Below are 12,307 nucleotides of genomic sequence, written 5' to 3'. Positions count from 1 at the left end.
ATTATTGGCTTAATACCTTTACTTTCTTTATTCTCTTAAACACATACAAAAAAAACATACTTTATGCAACACTGTGACACAAACACATCTTTACCCAGTTTTTAAAATAAATTATATTCTGCTGCTTCTACAAATCACCCAGAACTTATACTGCTACAGATTTAGGCAACCAGAGTACTCCCTTTTTGAAATGTTTATAACATTTGACATTTTATTTCTGTTAAAACCACTTAAATGTATTTGTCCATCTGCATGTCAGCATATGCACACAGCCTGCTGAAGAATTTTGCATGATATGCATATCACTAGTCAAATTCATAAGATGAAATCAAGCCATTCATTACATGCAACTTAAAAATGTGTTTTCTTCTCAACAGGAGTCAACTGAAAGTTCAAATACAACAATTGAGGATGAAGATGTGAAAGGTATGCTCAAGTCAGAAATGAAAAATCCTAACCCAAAGTTCCATATGTATCAGAAAAGAACATAATTTGTTTCAAATAAACAATGAATTTAGGAAGTAGTCTTATCCTGAAACACAAAGTTAATTTTTTATAAATACATTATTATTTCAATATATACATATTGACTTTTCCAATTTTTTTACATTATTTTATGTGTTTTAAAATATTGATATACTCAGATACATTGTTATCATGACAACTAGCATGGGTAGATGATAACAAATTGTACATTTGTCGATTAGAAAGTAATATTAAATTTATGCACATATTGGATATATTCATGAATCCTCTCTAGAATACAATTCATATTCAAGGACACAGTATGAAAACGACACTTGTTTAAACTTGAGATGGTTTCAAGTGGCTATCAATGGAATTTTGTTTTGGCAGCTTTTTTACTCTAGGTTTTCATGTACTTCTAATATATTCAGTTGCATTGTCAAAACTTTTTCAGCTACTGACATCTTCTCAGTATTAAACACATATTTGCTTGCTTCCTTGTGGCCACATCTCTGGGTTACTTTTGCTTCAGTCATTCATGTACTTTGTGTTCTTATTTTTGTGTATATAACTACAATTTTACAAGCCACTTGTTTAGAAGGCTAAAAAAAACATTCTGAAAAAGAATGGTTTAAAAAAGACATTTAAAATATGATTACTAAAGGAAAGGAAATATAAAGAAAATTGAAACATATGATACATCAATTAATTAAACCTCATGTAGAAAGACAATTTACCCAATAGCATCATCAAAGCTTATAATTCCATAGGTGGCTTTAGTAAAATATAGGATTGAAAGGTTGTATTCATGTTATTGAATAAACAACCAGGGAATTCTCAGGTCAAGGGAAGACATATGCACTTTAGGAAATAAAGATGACTGTGGACCACAAGTTGCCAGTCACCTCTGCTGACTTTTCCCTTTGGGGTTGAATAGAACAGCTGGCACTATTGAAGTGTACTTCTATGTATATTACTAGTGCACTGACTTAACTCTGCTAGAGGAAGACAGCCATTGTTTTTTATAGTTGAAAGGTGAATAGCTATGTCAGGTATTTTATATAGTAGGTCTGTTCATATCATTCTTGCCCCTGAGCTAAAATTTGAACTGAAATAATTTTATGAATCATTGATGCTAGTCACATTAGATATAGAGTTTTAAAAAAAAAAAACAAAAAACAAATAAACAGATGTGCTGCTTAGCTTTCTCAGTGATTCTAGAAGCATCATGTTCTTAAAGGGTTTGGATTCATTAACTCTTTCAGCTAAGCAAAATGTTATGTGTGATTTTTCACATTTTCCCCTTGATCAAGATTCAGAAAACCTATGCATTATCCACTGGAAAGACTGTGAATCTTAAAATAACTAAGTAAAATCAGGAGGATACCAACACTTCACTGTTTGCAGTTAATCTACCAAGAAGTTTGTAATTATTCGTTGGTGATTATGAGCAGAGTTCCTGAATTCAACTCTTCAGTTAAGAAATACTAACTCAGGATCATCGATATTAATTTATGTACATATCAGTATATACAAAGAGTCCTCTGATATTTCACAAATGAAAACAATATTTGCCTATATAGTTATGCTGAGTATATAACACCAAATGTTAGAGAAATGAAGCTTAATAATGAGTTCAGAAGAAATGTACAATTGATAATTGAGCCCAAAGTACTTTGGTTTATTTCCCTGGACCTAATAAATAAATTATTTAAGTTTCTGTTTAACTTTACTAGCATGGATCTGGCCACAGAATCCTAGAGAGAGTACTTTAGGCCTCATTTGTGTTCTCTATAAAACCCATACAGCCTTTGGGTAGCTTTTTAATATTGAATGAAAATGTTAAGACTAGAAGATGTTTTGCAAGATCACCCAGCCCATCATTTTGACTGTAAAGCAGGTGGTACATAACGTGGTCATGAATGTTTTGATGTATTTATTATGCTAGCAATATGTTTATGTAGGAATCTCTGCATTTATCAGTGCACAGTCCTCAAAAAACACCCATTATAGTTCTGCATTTGAATGATGATACTTTTTCCTTCAGCTCAAAATTTGTTATAGCTCTGGGTAGCTTAATAGAATATTTGTTGTCCATCTCTGTTAGAAACCACATTTACCTATATATTAAACACGTAGGAACTGACAAAGACCATCAGTTATATAACCTGACCAGAACTATGTCCTCTTTACAAGACCATATCCCATCTATAAAATGGCATTTCTTTCTTCTGCACATACTCTGACCTTTCTGTGTAGCACCTTGTGATCAGGGAAAAACACCACACTTTTCAACAACCGTAAGGCATATTGCCTCAGCATACTCCTGCCTGGTGGCACATGCTCTATCCATTCCCTCCAGCCACCTCGTACGTAGCATGTCCAACATGTACTTTGTCTTGCAGTGTTTCATGCTGGTGTGATCCCTTGAACACCATATCACATGTTCCCCACACTGATGCCCCATCTCCAAGGACTGCCTGGCAGAATAAGCTTTTATGTTCTCTCCACTGCAGATAATGTGGGCAGGGGTGGGGAGGACTCACTCGTACAGTGATTTCGCCAAAGAGAAATGAGATAAACCAACAGCACAGTCCCCTTCTCCCTCACTCTTTGGGGTAAAACCATCATAGACAAGCCAGCTGTTCTCAGAGAAGGAAGAAAGGAGACATGGTAGATAGACTAATGGTGCTTCACAGGGGCACCTGGAGCATCCTAGTAAACCAAGGTTTAGAGGAGACTCACTTTCCTTTAACTCTGCCAGTTTCCATTCAGAATGACTATGGTTCTCTGAGGCCCAAATGAGGTGTTCCTTCTGGGCTGTGTCTAGGCTCACTTTCCTCATTCATTCAGCAAGTATTCATAGAATGCTTACTGTTTGCTTGAACTCCACGTTTCTTCTTGTCAAATAGTCATTGTCTAGCGAGTCCAGAGACGCAGAGTCCAACCACACTTCTATATGCTTTACCTGAGTCTTTTTTGCTAAAATGTAGGCTCATTCTCTTATGTAATTCAATAAGTATCAAAAAACATAGAAGGTGAGATTCCAGATAAGTGTATTTTTTTAATCTAAAAATCCTGTTATTTTTCTTAAAAACTTCAACATTGAGTTATAATCACACTTTTCTTCCTAAGCTCACAGCCATCGTAAGAAATTTGCCTCTTTTTACAACTCCTATTTTTCAAAAGCTCCTAGAGTTCCTTGTTTTCTTTCTCCAAAGGGAATGTGTTGACTTCCTAATGTTGACCTTTTATACAACTGTCTAATTTTGTCCTGTATTCAAAAACCAAATATTATTTCTGATGCTGTCTGTAAACTCAGCCACTAACTCAGTGTCATGGAGAGATACTGACAGTTTGAAAACAAATGTGACTTTTAAAGCATAGTTACTGCCACAGCAGCACTATGGTAAGAACAGATCATTATATGTCCCTCCCCCCCAAAAAAGAAAATAATAGTTTTCTGGCTAGAATTAACTTTTTTTTTTTTTAATTTTGAGACAGGGTCTTGATAAATTGCCCAGGCTAGCCTCAACTCTTGCAATCCTTTTGTATCAGGCTCCTGAGTAGCTGATATTACAGGCATGCACCACTGTGTCCAGTTCAAAGTATACATTTCTAGGTCAAAACAGTTGAAACAGCCATTTCTATTTTGAATGCACTTGTAGTAAAACATTACCTTGAATCAATTTCAATGTCACTGAAAGGCTTTCATCATTTATATTTCATTAGAGAATGGCAATTCTAACAGTGCTTCTCCTTAGGGGTGTGGGTATACCCAAAGTCAATGATATTTAGCAATGGTTCTTTCCACACTGTAAACATTTGAAGACTGTCCTTTGGTTTGTGGCTATAGCCACTGTTTGCAGGGCCTGTCGCTGTATGCCACAATGCCTCTCCACCTCATAACCTGTCCAGCACCATTGCTCAGAGTCAGCTACCACTTCCTGATGAGTGCACGTCCATTTGATCCATCTGCTGCTCTTTCCCAGCATTCCCAAGTTGTGCAACACCTGTTGAAGCTGGGCTCCTGTATGCCCTTGTCATCTGTGTCACTCTGCTTCCAGTATCTCACTTCAGCTCACCACTGAGCAGCTGCTTGGATCTCTTGCTGCATTTCATCCTTACATGTCTAGGACAGTGAAGTTCTGTGCGACAAACAGAAATCTGTAGCTTTGAGACTGATTGTGTGTGGAGCTATGTCCTTATTTGCCCTCTTTTTCCTTTTCCTGACTAATAGTTGATGGTAATGAAGCTGTATAGGATGTTTGCACAGTTATGGGCAGAGATGTTGGCACCCTTATAATTTGAGTGAGGTTTGGTATTTGATGATACCCAGATTTCCTGGTATGAGCTAATTGGCAGAATCTTTTAATGAATGAGCTGTTTGCATGTATCTTTTATAAACATGCACATTAGTATACTGTATGGTGACTAAATACTCAGACTTAGCTCTCCTTAAGTTCTGCTTTATTGATGAAAATCCTCATTTCTGTTAGGATTTCCTGGGGCAGATAATAAAATGGTGGCAATCTTCTTCAGATCTGCATGTAGTTCATCACTTGACTTGTCTTACATGTTTTCCTCACTTGCAGAATTATGCCATTCCATTAGGCAAAAAATGTCTTAGAGGACCTTTAGTGTAGTATAAAATAACTGCTTTGAGTTTTCTAATCTAAAATTTAGTTTTACAAGATTATTAAGAAAATCTCTTATCCGTATGTGTTCATCTACCTGACGACCTTTTAGCTTTTAAATCAGGATGAGTAATTCACAGAATTGATGCAGAATTTATTCTATTCTGCTACCAATACAAAATAGTTTTTTTTTCTCTTGTATGTCATTTTCCCACATTTCTTCTACTTTATCTCTATATTCATTCTGTTTTTCTCTTTACTTTTTGCCTTCTGACAGGTCTGTATCTTGAAGAGCTTTAGGTTTGTGTAACTCTGCTGACAAAATACAGTCAGTACTGTTGCCAATCCATTTTAATATAAAATCAAAACAAAAAAAATCTAACAAGCAAAACTATAAAACTATATATTTTTATCATAAGGAAAATAGACTCACTCTATTTGAATAAATTTTTGAGCTCAGAGGTTCTATAAATAGATTTTCTTACAAGTTGCAAAACATTATAATGAGTTTTAGAAATAGCCACAGCAGAAATAATGTAGTATTATATTTTGAAATATTGCATAAATCCTAAAAGCACACGAAGTCATCTCTCCATATCTGCAGACTACGTGTCTATGGATTCAACCAACTGCAGATCAAAATTATTCAAAAATAACTGCATCTATATTGGATTTGTGCAGATATTTTTCTTGTCCTTATTCCCTAAATAATAACAATACAATACTACATACTATGAGTAATCTAGAGATGATTTAAAGTGTATAACAGCGTACCATAGAGAACTTTACCTTTAGGTGCATATGTAAAGGCCCAATTAAAAAAAACTGTAAATAAATAGAAGGAAGACTAGTGGAGTAAAGAAAGGGAGAACAGGGGGAAGAAGAAGGAGAGGAAAAGAGAAAGTACTGGGGACCAAAATGGAACAAACTATATTCCATGCATGTGAGATTATGTCAAAATGAACCCTACTATTATGTATAACTATAATGAACTAATAAAAACATCTTTTAAAAACTATACAAGAGGATGTGAGCAGGTTATATGCAAAAAACATGCTGTTTTATATAAGGAACTTGAGCATCCATGAATTTTGTTTTCTATAGAGGTTTCAGAACAAATTTTCTGGGGATACCAGGAGACAAGTATATGTTGTAAGATTCCTTCCGTCAGTTTCAGAACCTTGATTAATCTCTTAGTCTTTTAATTTTGAACTCATTTTAATAGTTCAAATTTTTAAAATCTGACATTTACTATTCATACATACTTGTTTATGTGGTAGTTAAAACTACAAGAGATAATCCAACTCACCACTTGTGTGATCCAAAATTTCATAGATGGCAAGAGCTAACATTAAAATATAGTTTCATAGATACTGAAGATAAAACTCTGTTGTTTTTGTTCATGTATCTATTCTTACCATTATGAAATTTAAAATAATCGAATAAGCTGCTGAATTTAACATTATGTATAATTGTCATTTCAAGATAATAATTTATTACTTGTTTAAACTAATGTAAAATATAAAATGTCAGAAATGACCTGATTGGAATCTAAAGTCTATAATTCGGGTTCCATCCTTTTTTTTTTTTTTTTTAAAAGAGTGTGCAGTTAAACATTGTAGGATAATATATTATAAAATAAAACAGATGGTAATAACATGAGCTAGACAAAATAATCAAAGCAAGACATTTAATTCAAAGTTGAAAAAGGAATACATTGCTGTGGTTTTAAGATAATATGATTTCAGTTTAGGGGAAAAAAAACAATTTTCACTAATCTGGATAACCAGATGTTATCAGTAGCAAACCTATAAAATCAGTACTTTAAACATATTCCAATAAAAATTACTATGGAGTTGTATTTCATGCTTCTATTTACTATAAAAAATAATATAACAATAATTAAAATTACCCTTTGGCCTCATTCATCTCTGTACAGAAGTTCCATTCTAATTATTTACCGTTTCTATCAACTATGAATTATGTATAATTCTTAAATTATTAAAATAAAATAGTTCCTTAAGTGAAATACTATCTCCTTTCCTTAGTTTGTATTGTTTTCCATAATAAATATATCTAGAAATTTTGTGAAATTATATGTCTATATTGTGATTCTACTTGTAAGTCAATGAAATAGCCCCAATTTTTCACCTGTTATGAAATTTTACCATTATCCCTCTTATTTGCTCAAGAGAAATTGGGTCTAAAGTTTTCAAAGAAATTAGTCTTAGTCCTGTGCAATTTTAATATTCTATTAGTTGCAGGTCATTTTTTTTTCAGGCCAATATGTTAAATGGAGACGTAAGATAGTAGAAAGGAGAAGCGGAGAAGACATTATTGAATAATTATGCTTAATTAATGAGACTGTGTAGAAACAATCACTTTTTGCATCTAAAATAGTAGTATATTCATTATTCAATTTGGTGCAGTTCACATTTTATGGGCATCCTCAAGGTATGCTGTACCAGGTAGACAGTAGCCATATTTCTTTGTTCTCATGGAAGAAATCTGCAAAGGACAAGGATGATTCTGCATGATAATGTGCCATGCAAAGAGGCAGATGGTTGAGAGAATTTCAAATGGACAAGTCTAGTTCCGAATGAATTATGAGGATGTGTTCTAGCATAAGTCAACATAGTGAACTGTGCTCAATAACACTTAACTAAACTACAAAAGTTGTGCACAGTCTGGGAGTGACACTCTCAACAAGACAACTTTCCTAAGCATTTCTAAGCTTTGGAACATTCTATAACCAGTCAGTTGAACAACATTTACTATGAGGTAAGTGTTGGGGAATACAGGTTGGATGCAAGGGAAATATAAAGGTGCTGTGGATCCAGGCATAACTCTCATATTTAGAGGTATTTTTGAGCCATAGATAACTATGTACAGATTTAGTGGCACATGCTTTTTGTACTTTGAGTTTCCTGTTCCAAAATTCTCTAACATATTAAGACATAATTATGGAGTTTGCATAAGAATACTATTGAGATGAGAGCAAATTAAAGAGGAGCTACATAGCCTTTTTTTGTGATTTTCTTCTGTAAATTGAGTTTATAAATCAGTTATCTATGTTGAAGGCATTCATGACCACCACTCCTAATATCTCTTCAGTGAGACTTGGATCCATATGCAACTATGAGAACTTAGCAGAACGAAGTTATTACTATGTTCTGATGTTGTGAGTTAAAAGAGATGATGTATATAAAGTGCTTCCCACATTTTGAGTAAATAACAGTATTTTGATGAATTAGCAGTTACTACTAGTATCAGGTACCAGATACTGTGTTAGTCACTAAGTGTTCAAAGATGAATGCAAAGGGGTTCCGTGTTCAAGGTCCTCACAAGCCGCTGATAATATACTCATAATCAGTGCCTTTTGATGAGAACACAGAAGCAGCACAGTAATTTAGTCTGGGATCATCCTGAAAAGACTCCTCAAATATGTGGCTCCTTCATGGTACATGCCTGTAATCTCAGCAACTCAGGAGGCTGAGGCAGGAGGATTGCAAGTTCAAAGCCAGTCTCGGTCACTTAGGAAGGCCTTACTAAGCATCTTATCAAGGCCTTGCCTAAAAATAAAACAGACTGAGAATGTAGCTCAGTGGTAAATGCTACATTAAATGTTCCTTGGTTCAATTCTCAGTCAATTCTCAGTAACAACAACAGGCTTACCGAAACTTGTGAGTGACTCCTGAATTTATTTATTTATCTTTCTTTTTTGGTACTGGGAATTGAACCCAGGAGTATTTAACCACTGAGACACATCCCCAGTCCTTTTATATATTTTATATAGAGGTGGTCTCGATGAGTTACTTAGGACCTTGCTAAGTTGTTGAGGCTAGCTTTGAACTTTCAATCCTCCTACCTCAGCCTCCAGAGCCCCTGGGATTACAAGCATGTGCCACCCCCTCCCCAGGCTGAATTTAGTTTTTAAAAGTAAGGAATTATGAACCAGGAAAAAAAAAAGAAAGAAAGAAACAGGGAGAGGAGAAATGTGTGATACATAGAAGGCACCGAAAATTCAGATACTGCGGCTGACAACCAGTGATCTGGAATCACACCAGCCCTAATGCCCTCTTTCAGAGAAAGCCAAGCTCTTTGCCAGGCATGAGGAATCTAACCTTTTAAAGGGAGAAAGAGAAATTTCAAAACTATTCCTTGTGTCTCAGTCTATAGGAGAAATGGAGAAAAGACAGTGAATTGCTCATTAAAAATCAGATGTCAGTTTCCTAAATTTCATGACTGTGTGGAGAAGATGGTGTGAAGCCTGACCCCGGATTAAAGTGGGAGAAGGGAAGTTTGGGGAGAATGGGAATATGGAGATAAATCTTACCTTTTCCAGTAAAAGTACAAGTTTCGGTAAGCCTGTCATTGAATCTTTGTTTCAAAATGTCTCAGAGACTTCATGAGCTGCTCAGTAACTTCCTGCCTAGCAAAATTCAGGTTCAATGGGATTTTTCTTCCACATTAGTTCCTCTGATGCATTTCTTTCTTTCTTTTTTTTGTCTCTGATGTATTTCTGCTTTTAGTTTTGACCTATTGCTTGTTTCCTTTTAAGGTTTATTTCCTGCATGCTGGTTAGTCTTGAGTCAGAACCCAGTCTAATATTAGTCCTTGGGGTCACCAAGAATATAACTGCCCTGGACAATTTTTATTGTAACTTATTTATTTATTTTTTTTTCTGAAACTGGTGCATCCTAGAACAAGGCAAAGTTAAATTTTCCTTCCAATGGCTCCAACACGGCTATCTTCTGCTTTCCAGTTCTTTGTTTCTGTCTAGTCTTCAGATAAAGCTTGGACAAATCATATGAGCATTAAAAATTAACACAAAAGCATATATGTAGATAAAGCATAAACACCATCATTTTTAATAAACATAGAGAATCTTAGATGCTTGTAACATATGTAATTCCTGACAGAGACCTCTATTTAAAATATTTGGATGCATTCATTTAAAAAAACAACAATAAAAGGATGAAGGGCTAGGGATGTGGCTCAGTGATAGAGTGCTTGCCTCACATACATGAGGTCTTGAGTTTGATTCTCAACACCACGAAAAGATAAAAATTTAAAACACACACATACACATAATTGAAACTTACTGTGTGCTGGTAATGGTAGAATAGGCTGAGGGTAAAAAGGATCAGCTTTGCCCTGTGCAGTGGCATACAACTGTAATCTCAGTGATTTGGAAGCCTGAGGTAGAAGGACTGCAAGTTCCAAGACATCCTGGGCAACTTAGGGAGACCTTGTTTCAAAAACAAAAAACTGTGTGTGTGGCAGCAGGGCAGGAGCAGGGTGGGTGTTAATGGAGATCAATGGTAGATTGACCTTGGGTTCGATCCCCGGTTGGGAGGGGAGACAGCTTTTTCCCCAGGGAATTCTTAGTTTTACAGGGTCCTCTTTAATAAAATGATATCCACCAGTGCATACCATTTTTTAATTAACATTTTATTCTATGTTAAAGATTAACATTTTTTTCAGGGTACATAAATAGAATTCTTTCTCCTTCCTTTCTTCATTTCTTTTAATGTGTGATAGCATTTTTCCCCTGGCTATTGTTGTTGAGCAGAATTTGTCCATCTATCTTGTAAAAGTAATCCCTGTGATGGGTACAAAGCACTCATTTAGTTATTAGGATTACTGTGATTTGTTTTACTGTAGTAATTTCCTGTGAGTCCACCTAACAATAATAGCAGTAATAGAACACAGTCACGATGAACAGAGATAATGTTTGTCAAATGCCTGGCAATGTCTGACCCAAGATACTCAGTATGGTTACATAACTGCTGGCCATTCTTCCCATGAGTAGATGATATGAACACAGTGTTCACTATTGAAAAAGTCCATAAGTCCAAAGGGACTTTGGGGGTTTTGTTGTTGTTGTTGTTGTTGTTGTTATTGTTGTTGTTTTGTTTTGTTTTAATTCTTAACATTGCACTCAATGAATTCATGAATTAATTAGAAAGATTTCACTTAAATTAATTTTGTCAGAGACAAACATTTTGCTTTTAATTAAACATGATGTAATTTTAAGTAATTGTTGTGGGGACAGACGAGGCAATGCACTGGAAGATAGCAGGAAACAGCCAGGCTCAGAGGGCACAGCTTTTGCTGTAACCAATTAATCCCCTGAACCCCAAGTTCAGGTAATTTCAGAATTTTATACCCAGCATGTAAGGGGAGGGGCTCAGAAGTTCTCAGTTTACAGAAGTTCACATAAAAGCAGCTTTTTCTTTCACTGTTCTAGGCAAGTTAACCCTTCAAGGACAATACCTGAGAAGGGGAAAGCTTCTTATCCCTATCTTTCCTCCCTCGGCCAGCTGTTTTCACGGAGCCCAATTGGTGACTTCTCTTATTTTTTATCACATTTTGATTGGCAAACACATCTCAACAAACTACTATACTGGATACATGTTTGTGAAAAACAAGTACAGGGGTGTTCAGCACCTGGAATGCTGATTTCTTCCCAGCCAGTGGCCAAGTAAAATAGAACAACAGGAAAATAGGAAGTTTAACTACATTTAACTTTTTTGTAGAGATTCTTTTGCTTATAGTATTGTTATGTGAATATTTCTGGAGAAAGTTAAGATTATTTTTGTGTGTGGAGGAGGGGGTGCCACTACACAGTGACGCAAAATGTTCCCTTGTTTAAACTGATCCTTTTTCCCTATGGATAATCACATCGAGTGTTTTGAAAAATCATCCCAAATTAGCTCACTTTGGGCCGTATCTTGATTATCAGTAAGAGTAAAAATAGGTGAACTCATTGTTTTCTTCAGCAGTAGAATAGAAATTTTTAAACGACCATGTCTCTACAAAGGTATTTAAACACTTTTCAGGCAAGAGGTCTCAAACAACCATCATGTTCTATTCAGAGGTTATGATTTTGTCAGTGTTTCCTCAGGGAAACACTAACCATCTTGGTAGATACTTGCAGATTAAGTGTGAAAGACCTGTTAGTTTTTGATTCTATACAGGATCCTTGGTTTCTTTATTAGCATCACTGCATGTGGTTATTTACAATAGACCATCCAGCAAAACACAAACAGCAAATGTTAAGGAGAGAATTTGGGGTTTTAGGAAAATAGACAAACATCCACTGCAGTTATGGCTTTCGAATTAAAAACAAAAACAAAACAAAATGAAAAGAAAGAAATTCTGCTCTACAACATCATTTGTGTACAATTCAAACTAGGAAA

The 12,307-nt window shown here is 35.2% G+C and overlaps 1 protein-coding gene across 8 annotated transcripts in view; it reads left to right on the top strand.

Moving 5' to 3' along the window:
* The window catches only part of Camk2d (calcium/calmodulin dependent protein kinase II delta), a 301,476-nt gene that overhangs the window by 264,372 nt on the left and 24,797 nt on the right, over nt 1-12,307 (top strand). For all 8 annotated transcript variants that reach the window (XM_077803188.1, XM_077803187.1, XM_077803186.1 and 5 more), the window contains one exon: nt 378-426. In XM_077803188.1, the coding sequence (XP_077659314.1) occupies nt 378-426 (49 nt within the window). The remainder of the gene's footprint in view (nt 1-377; nt 427-12,307) is intronic.

This window comes from Urocitellus parryii, chromosome 10 (genome assembly GCF_045843805.1).
Source record: "Urocitellus parryii isolate mUroPar1 chromosome 10, mUroPar1.hap1, whole genome shotgun sequence".
NCBI lineage: Eukaryota > Metazoa > Chordata > Mammalia > Rodentia > Sciuridae > Urocitellus > Urocitellus parryii.
Note: the sequence above shows the minus strand (reverse complement) of the source record. Positions and strands in the feature narration are given on the sequence as shown.